The sequence below is a fragment of the Drosophila novamexicana genome, unplaced genomic scaffold (genome assembly GCF_003285875.2).
Source record: "Drosophila novamexicana strain 15010-1031.04,08,12 unplaced genomic scaffold, DnovRS2.1 tig00000877-arrow-arrow-pilon, whole genome shotgun sequence".
Taxonomy (NCBI): Eukaryota; Metazoa; Arthropoda; class Insecta; order Diptera; family Drosophilidae; genus Drosophila; species Drosophila novamexicana.
In genome coordinates this window covers 274,180-297,025 of record NW_020824831.1, presented here as the reverse complement: position 1 = coordinate 297,025, position 22,846 = coordinate 274,180, and the positions used below count along the sequence as shown (strand labels likewise).

The 22,846-nt window shown below is 39.4% G+C and overlaps 1 protein-coding gene across 2 annotated transcripts in view; it reads left to right on the top strand.

The window, feature by feature from the left end:
• Nucleotides 1-22,822, top strand: part of LOC115764915 (lachesin) — an 84,505-nt gene extending 61,683 nt beyond the window's left edge. The window contains exons 8-12 of one of the 2 annotated variants that reach the window (XM_030708218.1): nt 7,161-7,390; nt 10,315-10,677; nt 11,337-11,395; nt 20,083-20,127; nt 20,878-22,822. In XM_030708218.1, the coding sequence (XP_030564078.1) occupies nt 7,161-7,390; nt 10,315-10,677; nt 11,337-11,395; nt 20,083-20,127; nt 20,878-20,996 (816 nt within the window). In that variant the 3' untranslated portion in view covers nt 20,997-22,822. The remainder of the gene's footprint in view (nt 1-7,160; nt 7,391-10,314; nt 10,678-11,336; nt 11,396-20,082; nt 20,128-20,877) is intronic. The other variant, XM_030708217.1, reaches the window with a different exon arrangement.
• Nucleotides 22,823-22,846: the final 24 nt, after the last annotated feature.

The window sequence follows — 22,846 nt, the reverse complement described above, 5'->3', positions numbered from 1 at the left end:
TACAAATTTGTATATTTCCAGTAGCCAACCAACGAAAGTTTCTGCCCCATGCTGTTGATAAACTGTGTTGCAACACTGCCCTGCAGCAATACAAATCCCTTGTACAAGGGGTATCAAAAAGTTGTGCTCGTATATGCATCAGCCGGAGAAGGCATATGCGAATTAATCAGGCATATGTATGTGTATATAAATATTCTTGAACATCATCAAAAGCCGTCTTTAATGGTAAATGTGTGTGTCTTAAGCAGTTGAAGGAGCTGAAAAAATGGCATATATAACAATTTGTGTAAAACATAATTAGACGCCAGCTGAGGTTACTTTATTTTCTTTAACGATGTGCAACGCGCTGAAGTTACCGCACCCACATGGTGTACATGGGGTTGATCGGTATTTGAATATATGTGAACATGAATATGAATATATAAATCCAATAAGTCAGTTTTCAAGAAAACTGTCAGGAAAAAATTGAACTCTTATATAAGACAGTTTTTCATTGATATCTGAACGCAGCTCAGTAATTACGAGATTAATTGTGCTTTGAAGCATGCTGCTCATGAGCAACATCTTATTTATATCGAACTAACCTATCAGAAAGGCTGCTACAAAAGCGTCTGAAAGAAAACTACAAATTTGTATAAGAGAGTTAACATCTGCTATATGTACGCAGGCCTTATCATACGTATATAATCGTCACTTTTTAAAAGCAAGTGGATATACAATGCAAACAAAATATACTGCATAGGTATATGTTGTACGGACAATATACATATAATACGTATATATCTTCTGTACAACAAGCAGAAGCGTAAGATTTTCGATGTATATACACTTATGTAGATTACGTATGCATGCAAATACATGTGTGTACAGTAAATTAAAGGCATGTTTAGGCACATAAATTTCTTTGTTTATGCTCAATACAAATGTAAGATAAATAGCATGCTGCTTGGCTATTCTATCGGGCAACAGGGGGTAACTTGCCATAGAAGTACCTCTATTTTTTTTCTCGGGCTTCTTAATTAATTATTTCACATGCTGATTGTAAAGCAGCAAATATTAAATTAATTTATATGTCAAAGGTTGCAATTTCTCAATAATATTTAGGAATTTTACTTTAATTATCAAACGAAATATTATCCATTTCAAGCACTGCGAAGTACTTTTGTTATTACAATTGTGGTTAATAAAGGACGTTTTATTGGCTTATGAAATACTTTGGTTGATTAAATCACAAATTAATTACAAAGAGTGTAGTTACATTGCAAAATTATTAGGAAATGTGACAATTGGCAAGCTTTATAAATTGATGAATTGCTGACTTGATGAGTTATCTACGGAAGTCCATTGATATTGATTGATAATATGCAGCACGTTGGCTGTGCTGCAGGTTGGCGTGGCATGTGCATCACAGAATGTTGCGGCATGACGCATTTTTAATTATGCTTTGACAATGGCTGCCCGCAATAATAAGCCAAATGACGCAAGTTGTAGAAAATCCGCCAGCTCTCTGAGGGCTATTAATTATTAAGCATGCATTAAAAGACCTGCAGATACACACACACACACACACACACACAGCCGCGCACCTGTCTGGCGTGTGTGGCATTCACACGGATTTACATGTGTGCATATTTACATATTAATTAGGAACTGCGGCATATGGTCTGGCATATTCATAATCCATTGATAGATATTGTTGATTTGTTGCATAATGAATACCATAAACAGGCACTAAACCACAAACATCCACCGCCCCCTGTGGCGTGCCAGCAATGACAGCCGGCCGGCTGCAGACGGGCAACAGACAACAGGCAACGGGCAACGGGTAACGGGCTGCAACATTGTCATTAGAGCAATTGTCATTAACATGAGCGACAGCAATGAGACAACATCATTATCAACGTCAGCGAGAGAGGCATTGTTGTTGTTGCTGTTGTCAGCGTCATCGATGTCATTGATGTCGATGTCAGGCGCATTAAACATGCAGCAGCATTTGACAGAGCTATCAACAGCTAACAACATTAATGGGTGTTGCCTGTACAGGAGATCCCCCTCCCTCCCTTCCCTCTTCCATCATCAGCCCATACACGCACACAGCACCCAGCTAGAGGCCATGCAGCTTAATGCGCTGTCATCGCTGGGTTCCGGCCATGTTCGTTGTCATTGCTTTTAATTATTTTGCAAATTAATTTTCAAATTGGTAATTTTCTTCACATTTGCACACACACATACACACTTTTCTAGTAAGCCGCCACTTGCCAACGACAGGCCTAATGAGTTTTTATGTTGTGTGTAGCATCAACTGACGCTGTAATTGACTACAAGTTGGCCTATTTGCAAACAGACGCCCCTGGCGTATGCTCACTCGTATATTGTCATCCGAAATTGGAAGTATTTACAGAGTTGATGTCTGGTACTTAATTACCCTGATTTTATTAGGCTCAACTAAGCATTAAATTTCGTTCAGTTTGAAATCAATTTAAAATTTGATTTAATCAAAGTTGAAAGATTTTTTAGGAGCGTAGCACTATTCTGAGGCTTTAATAACGTGAACGCTATTTAAACTCGTATAGATGTTGACGTTCTAGTTTCTCCCTCGCTAGGAGAGCTTGATTTGCCAAAATGAGTAGAGAAATTAGGGAGTCATTCAACTAGTTGGTCGATCAGTAAATTAGTCAGTCAGTCAGTGAAATAACCTAATGCAATGATCAATGATCATCAATCAATCATTCAAACACTCAGTCAGATCAGTTGTTAATTAGTCAATTAATTAGTCAGTTAGTCAAGACGTCTGTTAATCAAACAGCCAATCTATCAGTAACTCAATCACTTGGTCAGTCGGCTGGTGCATTCAGTCAATTTGAAAGTCAATATTTCACTCTATCATTCAGTCAGTCAATCCGCCAGCCACTCAATCAGTTGGTAAATGAGTTAGGATCGTTGTAATCAAATGTCTTTATAATTATATGCATGAAAATTGAATATTTAATCATACTTTTAGTAAAGAATAATTTAAGAACTTAGCTTTCCTTACGAATATCCTGCAAAATGACTACCTTCCAATATTACCTTGAATAATTAAACTTTTAATTACCTTTCCAGCTGATGGCGTAATTATTTAATGTTATTCAGCTTCATCGACGTATTTAATGATTCGCATTATAATTTATTTACTATTCTGTGAATTACGCTCACAAATATAATATTATTTATGTTTTATTATCCATGCGATTGGTAATGATGTTGACGCACTGAATTAATGTTGAATGTGGCTCTGAAGAGTCGCTCTTGAAGTTAAATGAAGCGAATGCTTCACTCGCTGCGCTCATTTGATTTTTAATTAGAGTCTCTGCACTTGGCCAGCTGAAGAGCTGAAGGGCGCGTAATTATTGTTTGAATAATGCGGAAATTGACAAACATATCGTATGATTTGAGTACAATTATCAATTTCTGACGTGTTATTAATTACGACAAATTATTCATTACACAATTTCCATAGGAGTTTTCTAGTTCAATCGGAGAAATGGAGTTGGCAGTAGTTGTTGAAGTGGTGACAACAGGCAACTGGCGGCGACTTAAGTCAATCGCTTGCCATTAGTAGCAACACTTGCTACACACGCACACACACACACACACACACACACACACACACACACACACACACACACACACACACACACACACACACACACGCCCACACACACAATGCTCAAAACACACTCATGTATGTGCGTGCTGGCGACCTACGTTGCGTATGCGTAATTATTTTCTTTATGTTTGACGGACAGGCTGAGAGTCGCACTGAATGCGGCCTGGAGGGCAGCACTCGACACGCAGCTGCGCCTCGCACACGCACACACACACTCACACACACAGACACACGCGCACCTAACAACACTTTTCCGTTAACAATTTCCGCTTTGCCACCCAAGTGGGTATTTGCAGCATTGAGTGTCAGCCAGTCAAAGGCAAAGTCCCAGCTGCTTCACAAGGAAGCACGCAAATTTTCTTCGGCTCCTCTTTTGGGGCGGCTGATTAGTGTTGATTGGCATTTCTCGCTTTGCTGCTCATCAATGCTAATTTTTTTGTGTGCTTCGAATTTGTTGGGCTGCCACAAATTTGTTGTTGCTGTGGTTGTTGTTGTTGCAACAAAAGCAGTTTGCAAATGAAGCGCAAGTGCAAAAGATTGATTGACGCAACATTTTGCGTTGGTGTTGGATAATGATGAAGTGCTCGGCATTGGGCCAATCAATCGCCTGTCTACGATTACTATAACATAGAATTACAATCAATGAGCACAATTTAATAAAGCAAAGTAATTAATGCGCTTAGCCAAACCAAAGGTGGCCAAACAAACTCACGCACACACAAAAATATGAAACACAATCATTTTTTTGGGTTTTTTTTTTGTTTTTGGCAATTTTGTGCCATGTCAACACTTACGGCTCGTTACGCACGGCTGAGCGACAGGGCCCGTAGCCAGATGCGGAACATGATGCTGATGATGTTGGCCATGGCTGATGAGCGCGGCTTAAATAAAGGGAAAAGCGTAAAATCAACAACAGCTACAGCAACAGCTACAACGAGGCCAAACAAAAGGCATGGAAAACGCAAACATCAACATTTTGCACAAATAATAACAAACATTTATGGCATGACGGCATAACTGTAACTACACACGTACAGCGCAGTATCAGAGTGTGTGTACGTGTGTGTGCGAGTGTGTGCCTGATATATATGACAACACATGTGCAACGTTGACAGCCATTTTAATGGAATATGCGCCAAAACAGCGCCAAACCCGAATGGTCAAAGAGACAAACAGCAAATGTGTTTGCCACATGGTTGGACAGCAAATATATAATCCCAGGCAGATTACAAAAACTCTATATATATTTATATTCAAAAACAAGTCAGACGTAAGCCCAAATGATATCCATTTATGGCTATTTGTAATATGTTTATATTTAATATAATATGCCCTAAGTATGATTATATTTAATTAAAATGATTATCATGGATGAAAGGGCTACACGAGCTACCGCTGGTTCAGTTCACGGTTCGAACCACCTTAGATTCGGTTAAGGAACCTGGCATCCACAAGCATAAGGGCAGAGCTGAGATTAGGCCTAGTTCTTCCCAACTACTAATGAAGGCTAACCTTTTTTTTGGTTTAAGATTCAGTCATTATTGAAAAAATGGGAATCTCGAATTCGAGCCAGCTCGGTTCCAGCTGGTTGCAGCCATTAGTATTTTTTTTATTTTTTATTTTATTTTATTCTTGTTTTAGACAATACACAGATAAAATTTAAAAAAAAACTTTACTTAGTGTTTCTTTTTATTTATTTATTTTATTCCTTATTTTTTGTAGTCTTTAGGGATTATAACTTAATCAAACGAATATTTACAGCTAACTATATCTATAGCTGTCTTAAGTTTTCAAATTTAATTTTCTCTTGCAATATTTCATATGCCTTTTTGTTTACTCACATTACTTATCTTACCCACTGTAGAAGATTCGGGCTTTCTATATTTGCTGTACTTTCATTTGTTCTATATATAAAGATATCTGTTTATTCTCTTTTTGCAATGTATATTCGTGCGGATGGTTCTTGTTGTTTTGTTTATTTTTTTGGGGGCTTCTTTTTTGTATGTGAGTCATGCGTGGAGCACCTGCTGCTACCCGTTTTCGGTGTTAATTCGTGCGTTGTGCCCTGGCGCGGCATCTATCCGTCGGTTGCCTCTCTGAGGCCTGTCAAAGCTGCCGGTACAACGCACATGTGAACAAACAGCAACCGGCTAGAGGCAACCGGCAACCGGCAACCGGCAACCAGCAGAGTCGGCAAATTTCACAGGGTCTAAAGCACGATTCGTTGCCAAAACACGCACAAGGATCCCCCTGCCCTGTCTTTATCCAAGGCGCCCACTCTATTTGGAGCCTGTCAGACAAGCGCCACAATACTAGTTAGTCCTGGGCTGTGGCTCTGTGTGTGCAGAGGATATGAGCGCACTTGACATACGAAACAGGCTCTTGAAATAAATATTCTTCAGTTGTCATAATATTCACAAAAATTAAGAAGCTAGCAATCAGAAGCACAACTCCGAGCTTATATTTATTTTGGGGCACAGGCGACACAATTTTAGTATGAAATTCTATTAAAATATTATAAATATTTATCAGAAATATTTATTTATTTGCTGCATAACATTTATTGAATTATTGAAATATATAGAATTACAGAACTGTTCATGTGATTGTTTCTATAACTAAATCAAGTAAGCTTCTTGTTCTTTCGCTTAGGCTGGCGTGTACGAACAATTATTTAATATTTAATAAATAGTTTAATATATAATAATAGGAAAGGAAACAAAGGCCGCTTAGAATTCGGGTTTTCCCAATTCAATGGAACTAGTGGAGATGTTGAAAATGTGAAGTGTGTACACAGGCAGGCAGTCGGGAATGGTTAAATCGTCAAGGCGTGTCGTCCTAATCAAGAATATATATACATATTATATATATATATATGATATATATTTGAGGTCGGACACAATTGCACAAACCCATTTAACCACAATAATAATTGAAAAATAATTATAAATAATAAAATATATAAATGAAAATAAAATAAATTGAATTTAAAAGCACATAAAAGATTATTTGACAAATTGTAAGGCGCTTAAATATAATCAACTAGTAAAGCTTATGCGAATTTTTAAAATCCCTCGAAAGCATTTATATATGAGGTATATTTGGTTTCCAATTAAGTGATATCGACTGAAAAACTTGGATTACCCGGATTGAAGCGCATAAAATTCAATGTTCAACTATTTGAGCTGAAGTTAAGTCCGTGCAAATGGCTGCAACGCGATATATATGAGAGAATTTGCTGCAAATCACTTGAAATTTTTCGCACCTCGCAGCTGACAGCTCATCCTACGCTATATATATACACACACACACATGCATATATATATATATATATATATATATATATATACACAGTCAGTGAGACGCCAATTTACAGCTACTCAGACACTCTGACACTCATTGAGTTCGCTTTTCGATGTGGAGAGTTGGTTGTGCGATTGCTTCATGTTAGTGTTCGTTTTCGTTTTCGTGCTTGCTCGCTGCGATTGACCAAGTTTTCAATTATTTACAGGTAATTTGGTTCAAAGACACCATGCAATTGGACACCACCGAGCGGCACATCATGGAGAATCGCGGCTCACGTCACACGCTGATTATACGCAAAGTGCATCCGCAGGACTTTGGCAACTACTCTTGCGTGGCTGAGAATCAGCTTGGCAAGTCACGCAAAACTCTGCAGCTGAGCGGAAAACCGAATGTTGCCGTTTTTAATTCACCGGCAATCAGTCAATACAAGGACAGGTAAGGCTTCACACTCCATCACAAATGTTCCGCCTGCCGTTCGATTGCCAGACAGACAGGCAGTCGGTCGTTGCAGACACGTGCCCGTCCACGTGACTACGTGCCACATACACACACACTCGTACACTAGAAAAATTGCGGAGGGCTTGACTTCAGTTGAGTTGAGTTAACTTCAGTTCAATTGAGTTCAATCGACCACGCAGTAAGCTGAGCGCCTAATTAGCGGAGCATAGTGCTCCGATTTACGCGGCGTATACGTTACAGGTCATTAAGTGTGCGCCAACGAGACGGACATTGAAAAAATTGAGTTACATAAAAATACCAAATATCAGTTTTTCAGACAGTGCAGCATACAGAGACAGCGGCTTTATTAGATTCATTTCGTTGAATGACACAAAAAGTGTGGGTAAAGTCGGACAACTGTGTCGTATACGTAACAAATAAAACTTTTAATTGGATTAGCTGTCATCAGAAGCATACAGAGCCAGACAGACGCACTCACACACACACACTTGGCTATAAAGACAAGCAGCCAAGCGACAAACAAGCTCACATCTCACTGTCACACACACACACACAGACATAAGTACGGCACAGTCAGACACAGCGACTGACAAAGGCATAGACAAGCATTCAGATAGCTTTAGACCCACCAAGCTACCAGCGATTGGCATTGGCACCTTTCAATAATTCAACTTGAATTAAGTTCAATAAGCTAGAAAAAAAATATACATAAATATATATTTATACATTTATATATATATATATATATATATATATATATATATATATATATATAGATATATACAGATATTGCCATTGGAAATGTGCAAAATTGAAAATGCTAAGAAAAAAAGGTCGAGCACATCAAATAACTTGCACATAATATGAAATACCAAAGCCAATTTATGAAACTACAGTGCCTCCTCGCAAATTGTTAGCTAAGAAAAATGCAAGATTTCTGAAATGAGAAAACCCATTTTTATGCAACTTCGTAGCATTTTCTTTTGCATTGAAAATGTTCACATATTTTTTATGCAATTTTGGATGTTATAAAATATAGTCATAAAATTTAAATTAAATACATAAAGTTACTTTTAAGAAGCACAGGGGATCTGTTTTCTTGCATGCAGATATATTGATATGTTAGTAAGAAATAAAATGGTTTCTTGAAAGCAAATATCCAAGGCTCCAGAAATTTGAACTAATTTGAAATATTATTATTATTATTATTATTATTATTATTATTGGCCGTGCTCAATTTCATTAAAGAAAAGCATTCGTCTCAAAAAGCAAATTTTAATTTTCTAGAAATGAAAAACCAAAATTCGAAATTGCGAGCATTTTTTTAATATCTTCAATTTTCAATGTTAGCTTTCAAGTTCAAAATAAATATTAAATTATTATAATATTAAATATCATTAGCTGCGCAAATGATGATTTATTGTTTTTAAAGAGCACCTACTGTAATTCTATTATGGGCTAGCCGCATTGCGTTGCGCATACGCCGCGCATAACAAAGTTTTACTAGACAAATGCGAACATTGGCATTGGCAATGGGTCCCTCAGAGAGAATGGCAATGGTTTTTTTTTTTTTGAGGGGAGATACTGAATGGGATTCGGTTTGTCAACACGACGCTGATTTCATTTTGGTGCCTGTGCCGGAAACTGCTGCCGGCAATTAAGGCCGGCAAATTGTTGGCCTGTGGATTCAGACACGGCAGTGAGGGGGCGAGCACAGTCGGCGCCTGGCGCCAGTCGCTGCCTCTTCAATTGTTCATAATCATTTTTATTGCCTGCCTTACTTTGATGCTATATGCGAAAAGTTGCTCTGATTGGCGTTTTATGTTTTTATTGTGCTCAGGACTTCAGGTTATTAGTTCATATGGCTCAATAAGCATGCAAAAAAGAAGAGGAAAACACACACAACCCGCAGAAAAAAAAGTAAATATAAGTATAAAAATAAAATTACGTACATATTGAAGCCAAAATATATGCCAAACACAAGCAAAGTTACAAGCACAAATGGCAGCCGCTTTGGCATTTGGATAAGTTCGCTTGTTTATGGCCTTTAACTCGTCCTCCTCCCTGCTCGCAAGTCCCTTCGCGCGCTCAACTGATTAGCATTCAAATTGTGTGCCGAGTTTATCGCAAAGCAATGAACTAGCGCCTTTGTAATGTGAATGCGTAGGGGAATGGGATTGCGAAGGGGAATGGGTATTGGTTATGGCACAAGGACAACAAGGACGAAGCGCTTGCTTGTAATTAGTTGTTTACTTGAACGCTGGCTGAATAGTTTCGCCTCTCGATTACCGCCATAAATACAGCCGAAGTCTGACGGCAATTGTTGTTTTTGTTGCTGCTGTTGTAAATATAAATGCGTTTGTTAATGAGCCGTTCGCTTAAAGCTGAAGACAAATGGTAGGCAACTTAAAGCTGAGGCCAATGGCCAAAACTGCATTTGGCAGTGTGTGGCCAGTGTCTGGCAGTGGGCGTGGCATGTTGTTAGCTTTTCGGTTGAACGAACGAAACGCATTGTGCTATGAGGGAAGGACAAACAAAGGGCCAATAACAAAAGTAGAGAGTGTAGCAACAACAGCAGCAACAGGGACTACAGCAACAACAACAACTTTATGTGCGGTATCTTAACCCCAGCCATTGTCAGCATTGATTATGTTTCTGTTGTCGCAGCAATTGTTGTTGTTGTTGCTGCTGCTGCTGCTGCTGTTGATGTTGATGTTGCGTGCTGCCCGCCTGACTGCAGCAACATGGCTTCATATCAAATTTAACAATTACATATTGATTGAGTTCGCCTTAAAAATAAATCTGGCGTCAACTGTTGCACGCAACCAGCAACTAACTATCTCACCCACGCTTTTTTTCTCTCTCTCTCTTTGGTGCTGCTGCTGATGCAATATGTGTAGATACAACATCTCGTGGGCGGTCGACTCGCATTCACCCATCGAGGAGTACAAGTTGTCCTTCCGCAAGCTGCCACAAGGACATGAGGTCGTTGACAATGCCATTGACTCGCAATCCTCGTCGTCATCGTCCTCATCCTCCTCCTCGTCGTCCTCGTCTTATGGCGCTGCCAGCCACAATCATCGCATTGGCAGCAACTTGGCCAACTATGGCGGCTATGGCAATCTGATGCGCTGGGGCCACAACGATTGGCGCGATGTGGTGCTGCCCGCCGTTCCACTGTCACACCACTATGCGCAGGGCATGAGCTACATGGTACGCGGACTGGATCCAGATCAGCAGTATGAGGCCACAGTGCAGTCCCGGTAAGTAGCACAACTTAAATAAGCAATCTCTAAAGCGAAGACATGGAAATATATCTCTAGGTTTCCCAATATAACATACGCTTGCAAATATATTGCAGATTTTAGGTTTATTTGTTTGCTTTGCAACACACTGATGTTTTCATTTATTTGAATTTCCTTCTGGGTATTTTATACGTAGCTAAGATTGGTTGAAAATCTAAGAAAAAATAAACCAAAAAAGTCAAAAACAAAAGCTTTATAATTTAATTCCAAGAAACACGTATATTATGATATGGTATGATATATATAGGACTTTTCGCAAATGTGAACAGGATGTTACAACTCGTGTAAACCAAGTTAAGTCAAGATGCCTTTAAAAACAAAAAAGTTTTTTATACAAAAGCTTATGTAGTAGCCCAATTCAGCCGATTCCAAAGCGAAAACTATGAAAAGTTACAAAGAGACGGCAAAAAATCAAGGGTAGATAGATACTGACTAGAATATAAGATCCGATAGCTCACCTTAAACTTACTACGTGCTATGTGCCAGGGTTTTTCAGTTTGATTCGCTAGCGTGCAACACACATGTTGCATAGTTGCATATAAGTGCCGCACAATTAATTGTGGCAGCTGAAGCAGCAACAACATTAATGCCTGTTAAATTTATTTATCCATTCACAGCAATCGCTATGGATGGAGCGACTTGACTAACAGCTTCTACTTTTCAACATCGTCAAATGGTAAGTGCTGCCCGCTTTATAATTATATACATTATATACATATATATCTCGATATAGTACATAAAGCATATAAATATGCCATAAATATGTATAGCATATCAAATTTTAAGCCTGGCGCATGCCTGCTGCTCTGTGTGTGTGTTTAATAAGCTGTTCACACACACACGCACACACAGGCATGCTTATGCATGCGCCTGGCGCTTATGCTACACTTTTTTATTGTTATTTTCAAGCTTCTGTTGTGATATTTTTTGTTTTTTGCTGACTGCATGCATAATAATTTGGTATTAAGTGCTACTTCCAATGATAATCCATAAAAATCACAGTGCTGCGTCATGAAAATCGCGTTACACATCAGCGCAACATCCACCCCGCTCTTCAACAACTACAAAAATAATTTGTTGAAAATTAACGCATTAAAATATACATAAAAAAAAAGAAATTGTTGTAAGACATGAGCAATTAATTGCTGCATTAATTCTCGCGCACACTCATTAATAAAATTTTCCGCACATATATTAAGCATACGCACTGTAGTCTTTTGCCACAATTGATCGACTAATTGCAAAGGCCGGTACGTTGCTAGTTTGACTTTGCATAATGAGCGTGAAAAATCAAATAAATACATACACGCACACACACAGTACATACGCGCACAGCAATGCAAAGCACTAATTGGATGCGCGCACACACACGTACACACACACATTTCTTAAGAGTTGTCGTTGCGGTAATAAATAAACAAAGATGCGGGGCGTCGATTGGGTTTTGCGTTGGGCAGACAGGCAGCAACTCAGGTGGCAGGTGGCATGCAGGTGGATCGCATTTAAATGCGCAAACGAAAACCATTTATATGCAAAACTATTGTTGCATTGCATACTCAATGAATGCCGCATTGGCAGAGCATGAAGCAGCCAGGCAGCAAGGCAGCAAGGCAGCGTGGCGGCAAGTCGCATAAAATGTAGCGCGCGCGCTTGGCTAACCGTTTTACCCCATGCAAATGACGCATATTTACCCGTGCTCTGGAGCCACTGGCAGCAGCAGCAGCAGCAGCGGCAGCTACCCCCCAATCCACCAGCTACATCTTTTGACTGTGAAATGCATGCAAATGCGAACGCAGCGCCCGGCATTCAATGCCGCCGACTGGCAAACAAACGAATAAATATGCAGACAGGCCAAGAGAAATGCGCAATAAACACGCACACACACAGAGAGAGATAGAGAGAGAGAGAGAGAGAAAGAGAGGGAAAGAGGAGCGACGCGAGAAGCGAGTCAGAGACTGCCAGAGAGGGAGGACAAAGCGATACGGTGAAATTAAATCAAGTAAAACGTGCATGCCACACACTCAACCCGACACACACACACACACAGCTGCAGTATCGATGTCACTTGTGCAAAACGTCTTTTGCTTTTGACAGGTGCGCACATACACAGACAACCAACTGCAAACGACTTCATTACGCGCTATTGTAAGGCGCATAGTTCTCGCAACTGCTGCATTGCAACGCAGCGTTTTGTGGCAAGTCATTGGCGTGCATTGTGCTAATGGAAATGACTTCATTATATTTTCGAAACGTAAACAATTTACGCAATTAGCGGCAGGACATGCAATGCAGCAACGGCAACAGCAGCAGCAACTGCCACAGCAGCAGCAACGCCTGCCACCTGGCAATCGTGGCAAGCGCCAACTAATGAGCCCAGAGTGTCATAACTACAGCAACAACCGCAACAACAACCACTGGCAGAGCGGTTATGACCACAATGTCAACAACAATGGCAACCATTGCCGACAACAACGACAGCTAAGCACAACAAGCACACTCGAGCCAACTGTAGCAAGGACTTGCACGCGCGCACAACACACACTCACACACACTTACACGCACACACAAACAGATATTAGCAGTTCATTTACCTGGACGACGTGCTCTGCAAGTCGACCAGCTTGGACAACAGCAGCTAAGGGCCACAGCAGCAGCAATTGCTCCCGTTTTTACTGCTCCTGGTGCTGCTACTGCTGCCCCAACTCGTGGCACTTTGGCTGGCCATGCCACTAAAAGAAAACGCCAATTGAGTGCCGTTGCAGACACAACACAAAAAAAAAAACAACAACAACAATCAACGCACACATATGCGCTCGTGTGGAGTCACAAACATATTTACATACTATCTATGCTAGAGTGTGTACGTGCATGTGTGAGTGTGTGTGTGTGTGTGAGTGTGTGTATGAATACTCGTTGGGAGTGAAGCAATTGCGAATTACATTTTTGCAAGCCAAAATAGAATTGCGGTGCTACAGGTCAACACTTAGGCTAAGTCAATTGACAGCAACAAGTCAAACGAGAGGGGAATAAGAGAATTTTCACATTTTCATACTTGATCCCAAATTGGAGAAGAGCAATTTTGTGCTCTGTCCTAGGAAATCTTAAAGCTTGGATATATATATATTGCACGCGCGACAGATAGTGTTCAGATTATATGGCTACATGGCTGTGGGCGATAATTCTTGATAAAAGTGGCATATTTAAAACAATTTTTCAAATGCTAACGAATTTTATCCAGTCGAATGAAGCGAGCTTCGGTAAATAGTTGTATAAGATGTGGGTTTTAGATATTTACAAGAAGGGAGCCATTTAAAACTATCGCTGATTAGAAATTTTTCTGTCCTGTAAAAGTTAGCTTTTACTATAATTATATTAATAGATATTTTATTTTTATTTAATATTATTTTATTCCCTGTTTGTATATGAAGTAGTGAAATGTTTTCAAAAGTAATCCGAATATCCATCTAACACAAAATTAAATTGGGAACACTTTAAACTTTTATCTAAAAACACAAGCTCTTGGCAAAAAAAAAATTATTAAATTTAAAGCCTATAGATCGGGCCTGCCAGCTGATTTGAACCTTTGCCTGTTTAACCCCGGAATAAAAACACATTTACCTTATATTTAGGACAAATACCATTTGTGATACATATAATCCATATAATATTATTATTTAACTTTTATTTAAAATATAGTTCTGTGTGAGTTTTATTTTCAATATTTGCTTTTCAATGTTTTAAATCAGCATAGTTGGCTAACTGAATTAACAGAAAATATCTCGATATCCCTCAGCATAATGTAATGTATTTAAGTGTACAACATTTTGAAATGTGTCAATTGATGTCCTTCGAGGCCGATTGAGAACGCAAGCATATATATAACTATGACTATTATGGGAGCCCATAGGGCATATTCAGTTCGATTTTTCGCAGACACGTTGGCAGCATTCAGCACGCCCTTTAAGGGCATTTAATTTTTATCACACTTTTTTAATGTACTCGCCGAGCTGGACTATTTTCATGGCTATAACTGTTGTTGTTGCTGTTGTTGTTATTATTGTTGTTGTTGCTGTCATCATTTCGCTGCGTAGCGCATAAGAGATACAGCAATTGAGTCGACTGAGGTATGCAACTATTTATACACACACACACACACATACATACACGTAGTTAACGTTAGATACTCACGCTTAGCCTGGCTTAGCTTTTCCTCTGTGCGTGTGTGTGACTGAGGGTCAGACTGGGCTGTGTATTGGAGTGGGGTCAACACTCCTAACAGCACATGGAGACATAAAAAATAATGCATTTTGTGCACGCGAAAAAATACTCGACATAAAGCAAAAAAAAAATAATAGAGAGAAGGCAAAAGAAAAAAGCGAAGTTAAATAAAATTACAACATAAAGTAAGGCAACGAGTGTTGTGTGCGCCTGTGTGTGTCAGTGTGTAGACAAGCGATGGGCGGGTGGGGGTGGTGCCAAGCAGCTAGCGAATACCAGAAGAAATATCCAAAAATGAAAGACTCGTTGAAAGTTGCGTAAAACTTGCTGAAACTGCCAACTGAGGACCAGTCAGCAATAGCTAAAGCAATGGCAATAGCAATACCAGCTACAGCAACAACAATAACAACAACAGCACCAACAACAACAACAACATCAGCAACAGGGTGACGCATTCAAAGGATGACAAAGTGGACCCTTACACTAGGATGAGGACGCGACTGTCGTCTGCTCAGCGCAGCTCAAACTTTCAATTTACTTGTCCAATGTCTTTCTATCTCTGTTACTCCACTGTCAAACCCCCCTTCCCTACCCCCTACAACCCCGCTCTATCATATTGCTTTTGCCTGTGTGTGTGTGTGTGTGTGCGTTGGAAGCTTTTGTGTTGCCGCTGGGAATGCTTTAGCAAAGGTCCCAAACAACTGCAGCTACAACGTCTTTTTTTTCAGCTTGCATATAAGTTGCAAAGTTTGCCAAGGCGCGCACACACACACACACACACACACAGCGTAATAAGCACAGGCCAGAGCAAAAAAAAAACAAAAAACTATATAAAAATGTACATATATAAAATATATTTTGTATATACACGCGCCGTTGCAAGTTGTGTAATGCGAATGCTCAACGTGAATGTTATGCTTATGTAAAATGCTGCTTCCACAATGCTACAAGAGCGGGAGAGGTGAGTGTGTGGAAAGACAGGGTCGAGGGGCGACGCAATGCTGTTGCTGAAGTTTGCCGCAAGTGCTGTGCGAATATACAAAATAGATGAAACTGCATTATTATAAGTATCACAAACACACACGCACACACCCAGACAAACAGACGCACAAGCACGCGCGCGCATACACAGCTGGGACAAGCTTTAAGCTCGGCTTTAAATGGCCGCAAGCTCACATCCTCGCTCCAGCTTGACCGCAAGTCAACTAGAATTCTGCTGCTGCCACAAGTAAAAAATTACAGCAACAATTGCCAACTAGCTGCCTGCCACAATACACTGGAAATCCACATATAGCAGCGCCCCAAAAAACGCGGGCAATCGCCGAACCACAAACAATTGCAGAAACTATTCGAGCTAAATTCGGGTACATTTGAGTTTGTGAGTGGCCGCAATGTAAGCAAATCTAGGGCTCGAACTCGCGACAGACCGCACCACTTGCCACCGCTCTTACTCAACAGCTACACCAAGAATTAAATCGTATTGAGAAAAAAACGAATAACTATAGCAGCACAAAAAACAATAGTATTGCAATTGCAATGCTGTTGATAGAATGGAAATTCTTACTATTTGTGCTTGCTGCTGATAACACGTGTGCAGTCAAAACACATAACTTTTGTGTGTTTCTTAACCCATCTTAATGCAATTTTCAGCAGTATATTTTATTGTACCATAGATAATTGTATATTCTCAAAAAGTCAGTTGACGCTTATATTGATGGGCAGCATAAATTAGTTAATTTAACTTGATTTATAACTTTGTAGTGGTACTGGGGAGGTGGTGATAGCTATGAAATGAAAGATACTTGATATATATGCTAGAATATACATGTCAAGTTTGGTGACTCTAGCTCTTATTATTTACCAAAAGAGCTCAAAAAACATGAATTCGATATCGATTTTAATCGATTACTTGGAAATGGGGCATGTTATCGAATATCGGGAACAAACTCGATCTGCACAGGCGCCAGGAGCACCTACAGATAAAATTTCAAGTCTCTAGATCTTACAGGTTTTGAGATCTTTTCGTTCATACATACGAACGGACAGACGGACAGACAGACGTACATGGATAGATCGAATCGGCTATTGATGCTGATCAAGAATATGTATACTTATTTGCACAAATACATAATACCTTTTAGCACATTTTCAATAAGTAGGGTATAATGACTACAAAAATCAACTGAACTTGGCTAAGTGTAGGATAAATATCAAAATATTTTTGAATCGAAATATCAGCCTTTATATTTATTGCACAGCAACCTACAAGTTAATTTGATGTTAATCGTGGGTAACTTGAAGGCGTAGATTTCACGAAAAGTATGAAATGAATTTCATAAAATTATTTAAAAATTCGTTAGTTGTCCAAATTTCACTCACGCGGAGTGAATTTAGCGAAAACACTTTATTAAATTGCTTAGAAATGAATTACTTGGAAAAAAGTTTGACCTGGTGGCATTGAACCCCATGTCCCAGCACGGAGAGGCGACATTCGAGGGTGGAATTCCTCAAAAGGGACACCTTACGATTCACTTAAGTACATCAACTAATGTATATTATTTAGATCGATCAGTCAGATTCTAGATTGCCATTTATTTGCCAGTGAATTTAAATTCAAATCCTAATTGAAGCTGAAAACAACCCAATGTTTTCTTCAAGTGTAGCCGGATACCCGCTTTGGGCAATTCTTCCTCACAGATCATGTAGTAAGCTCCTTGTTGCTGTTGTTGTTGTTGCTGCGGCAAACGCAAATGCGTAGCCGCGCACTCACTTACCTACACGACCAGCCCCCTCCTCCCTCTTTCGCCATCAGTACAACCACCTCTCGAAAAAACAGAAACAAATCGTAAAATAAAAAAATTGTGAGCGCTTAAAAATCGGATTTAGCTGATGCTCCTATCAGCATACAACTGTAAATATGGGTGTGTGTATGTGTGTATTTGTCGCCGGACCGCAACGCTATTACGTGAATAGTGCATTCGTCCGGCGCCGGGTGGAGCAGTTCGAGCACAAAAACCTATTTCACAACCCAAGCGAACCGATGCTGGGGCAGGTGCTGAAATGCGGCCAGTGCGGTGAATGCAACGTTGCAACGTGGGGCGTCCAGTGACGCTTGTTTAGCGAATCGCGAAACCTGCAACGTGCAACGTGCAACGCAAAACTGGAAATCACAAGTGACGTTATGGTTTTGTGCCACCAAACCGCAGGCAATAAAAGACGCAATGACAGTCGATGGCAGTGACAGAACCAGCAGCAGCGGCCACATTAGCTCCACTGGACACACACACACACACACATGCACACTCACGTGTGTCTGTTTTCATTACAAAAATTGTTAGCATTTCGCTGGCGCCGCAATTGACAATTTGCCCATAGTTTATGTATAGGGTATGCGAATTTATATGGTAATTCGATGTGTTGCCCATTTTTCCAAGTCGCTTTATGTGGCTGCCACTACATGGGAGGGGGTAGCAATGAATTCAGGGCGTGGCACAGTTGAATTTACAGCAATGTGCAACAGCATTTCTAAATTGAACGTGTCATGTTTTGAGGCGCTGGCAGCACAGATGCCTCAATAGATTAGCTGTCCTGTTAGCTAGCACATGTGCAACATGCAACATGCCGCACATACACAGACAGCTTGCAACATCCGCTGTCCGGCACACTGTCCGTTGTTGGGTGTCTATTAAAAGTGTCAGCAAATGACTTGAACATGTGCGCCGCAGCAAATGAGAACACGTCAAGGATGTCAGTGGCTGCCGGTGCTAAGGCCAGACTCCTGCTGCCCGGCTTCACACTGCCGCTCGATGCTAGGGACGCTTCTGACAGCCACATTCAATTCGTTGTAGCTGCTGCATGAGATTTGTATGTTTTAGATAATGTCGAACCGGTCGGGCCCGACGACCGACGAGGCACATCAAATATGAATAAGTTTTGAGCGCCCATCCCAGAGATAGCTCTATTTGACAGCTGTCGTGTAACAGTTTTGCTATAAGCACGCACACAGACACACTTATACATACTCATACATACACTATGGGACAAATTGAAATATTTGCCTTTATTTCAATTTTGTTTCAGAGGCTGCTCAGGTTGCTGAGGCTGCAATCTAGTTTCAATCCGAACCAGTTTGAATAACTCAATCGCGCTACACTTGCGTATGTTCCCACTACAATTGAACCGGTTCCTACCCTCCGCATCTTTGAGCCTTTAGGTTCTTAAGGCCCTTAGCCCTCTTAGGCTGTAATGTAGCTTTCGGCTGAACCGGCTCGAAACTGAACTCAATATTAAGCGAACCTTTCACAAAATGAAGCAAATGGAAGTCCAAACCGAAACATATATCCGAACCAACCCGAATCGAAGGCAAGGTCACCTTAAACAGAACCAATGTGAATTTTTTTTTTGACGAAGAAAGGAATTTACATTCATGTCTTAAACCACTGAGTGACTTTTTGCCTGCAGTACCTTGTTTAATGCCCACTGTGCATTGGCTGCCAACTGGAGCTGAACCGGCTCGGAGTTTCATTATAAACCAGCAGTCGGAATGGGCATGGCTCAGCGTTGCCTTGGCTATTGAGCGCATTCATTTAACCTGGCCAGCCTCCTGCTGTGCGCTGCCTGCGCTCGACTTTATCGCTTGGTTTCTTTCACTTCTGCGCGGCTGAGCAGCCAATACGCCAGCAATTGCAATTGCCATCAAAGCTGAAGCCTAGCCGACGGAGGAATCAGAGATGATTCTGGGCCTGGCTTTAATGGCGAAATGTTCATTTGTCATTATTGACAGATGTCGCACGTTTGCCATTTTAATTGGCGGCTCAAACAAAATGAGCTGCAAACGACCCCGCCAACCCTTCCAGCTGTCCTTACAGTCTACTTTCCCGCCATCCCACCGTCCCACTGTCCTTGGCTCCTTTCATGCAATCGCGCCTGAGTGGGCAAAGTAAACTTCTTTTTTTCCAGACTGTCCAATGCAGTCAAAGGCGTTAATGATTTATGTGCAGCCATGGATTTGATTTTAAAGTCCGCTCACTTTCGCTTTTTATTTTTGTTATTTTTGATTTCTTGGACAAGCCCAACTATCGCTACTATCGCAACTATCGTTCTACTTTTCAAATATGACTGATCTCACACACATGTCAATTGCAGATGTGCTTGTCGATTTGTCCACATTCTTAAATCACGGTCAGTCAGGTTAGTTTTCGCCTTGCCTATCACTACTTAACGATTTCTCTCTCATTCTTTCTCTCTCTCTCTCTCTCTCTCTCTCTCTCTCTCTCTCTGCTTAACTTTTGCTCTAACTTGCGCTCGCTCTTTCTCTCTGTTTTTCTGATTTGCATGTTTATATCTGCATGTTTTTTGTTTGATATACATTCTCGTTATAAAAAACTCAATATTTGCGATAAGCCTACAGCTTCTAAAAAGTAAATAAATATATAAAAGTCTCAATGAAATAGCAAATATATTTATATATATGCATATATGAGTGTGTGTGTGAATGCCGTTTACCAAGCATTTTGTGGCAACAATTTAATTCATTTTTTCTGTTCAATTTGCAAGGCTTTGACAGTAAAAAAAAATGTATAAAAAATAATAAAAAAAAGCGCTTTAAAAGGATAACATGAATATTTCGTTGCACATGTGCTTGTGTGCGTGTTCGTGTGTTTTGTACGTGTTTGCATTATTTTTAAAAGCCCATTGGCTACATTTGAAATGTTGCAACCTGCATGAGTCATGCCATTTCTTTTATAGCTGCAATATTGAAAATATATATACCACCATGCGTACAATTTGATAGAGATAACTGCATATACGAAGTAATGATTGAATTTGCTTTGTCCATGGACTTATTGAAATCTATTTTTGTATACGCTCAAACTATAAACGAGGGCAGCAATTAAATGCAAATCGATTTATGTGATTTACGAACATTTTCAATTGCAGATAACGAGATGCGGGATCTGAGTGTTACCTTCTATGGCAGCGGTGCGGTCAATCGACAGAAACTGAGTCTGGTTACACTGAGCGGCGTTACGCTAATGCTTAAACTAATCATGGCTTAGACCCATCGCGTTAGTTTTAATTGGACTTAAGTAACGAATTTCACCGCCAATAGCATACACAAATTGAACGAGTTTTTGGTTTGTTTTGGAATACTTACTTAACGGCAACCGAACCGGCAGTAATTGTGCCAGATTGAAGAAAAAAGAAAGGAAGTAAAAAAACAGCTCTAGTTGTAACTAGTTTAAGACATGCAACATTTTCTCAAACTCAACTCAACTCAACTCTCAATTTTGAAAATTCTCAGAACATTTCAAACATTAAACGAAAAACAAAGTAATAACTAAAGGCAAGAAATGGAACCATACAAGTATATATACATATACTACGATACAATCAATGTAATAGCGTAAGCAACGGTGCATACAACATATGCATACGCTCACACTCACAAACACATACACATACACACTTAAATACATGGATACATAAAATATCTCAACATTTCAACACTCGAAACTCCAGTGTACATAGATTTTATTGCATACTTTTAGGTGTAGGCAAAAAACTGCACTAAAGAAGCAAATGAGAGAAAGAAAAAGCGTTAGGAAGCTAAATGAATTATGATATAAAGATACAGAACAACAAAATGATACACACCCACACAGCCACACACATACACAACAACACACAGACACACACAAATAGTTGTGTTTAAAATAATAGCATTGCTTGAGTGTGTGCGTATCTTGTATCTAGTATCAAGTATCTTGTATCTAGCATTTAGTAAATTGTATGTGTTAATTAAATTAACATGCCAGTGCTTAGCCAATTATTCGTATTCAAACAAAATGCATACAAATAAAAGTATAAAAAGCGAAATGAATGTGTATTTATTTGCGCATATTAAGATGGAATACCAATAAGTTTGTATTTCAATTCCAATATGATAAAGCAAGTCGCTGTTTTTTCTAGCTTTTTGCTATTTTGATGTCTGTAGAATTAAGTAGCATAAATAACAGCAGATAAATTAATAAGCTTTGATTTCTACATGTAAATTACATAAATACACGTACACACACACACACATAAATACACAAACATACATAGTCTATAAATTAATGCTTTGTATTGCATAAGTGTAAATAATTAGAATTGATATCGAGCAGAGCAGCTTAAAAGGCCAAGTAGCAATCCAATTGAGCAGCGGCAAAGTGCTGCATCTTATGGATACATATACAAATATTAATTATACAAATAAATATATATTAGCAAATTTATTCCGTAACGCATTCGACTTGAGCACAGTAAACAGGGTGCGGCCCAGGTTGTTTTTCTTCCAATTTTCTAACATTGTTTTCTTTTGTATATAAGCTGCACCAAGATAATTCCCCTTATATAAATACTATATATATATATACATATATAAATCGCACACACAAAATGTTGCAAAAGGCACCGTTTGTTCGCAGCACCCTGTATTATAATTTTTAGAAAATTTTCAATGCTAGGCAAAATATTTCATCTAGTCAAATGCAGTAAGTACATCATAAGAATACAAATCATGATAAATTTAAAGCAGCTGTTGCTTAAAATAAATATCATAAAAAAAAACAGAAAATTATATGTAAACACGAAAGTCTATTTATAAATAAAACTAAATAAACAATTTACTCAAAACAGCTTTTAATTAATAACAGTCATTTGCCCGAGCGAACGGCTGCACAGAAAACACAAAAAAAATACAAAAAAATTAAAACAACAAACGGAAACAGAAAAGAAAAAGAAAATCCTAAAATGGTATTAAAAAATTATATGTTTAATTCAAACTCATGGCCAAATGCAGAAACGGCAAGGCGAACGTATTTATAATTATACTTATTAAAATAGTGCGTCACACATACATATGCAT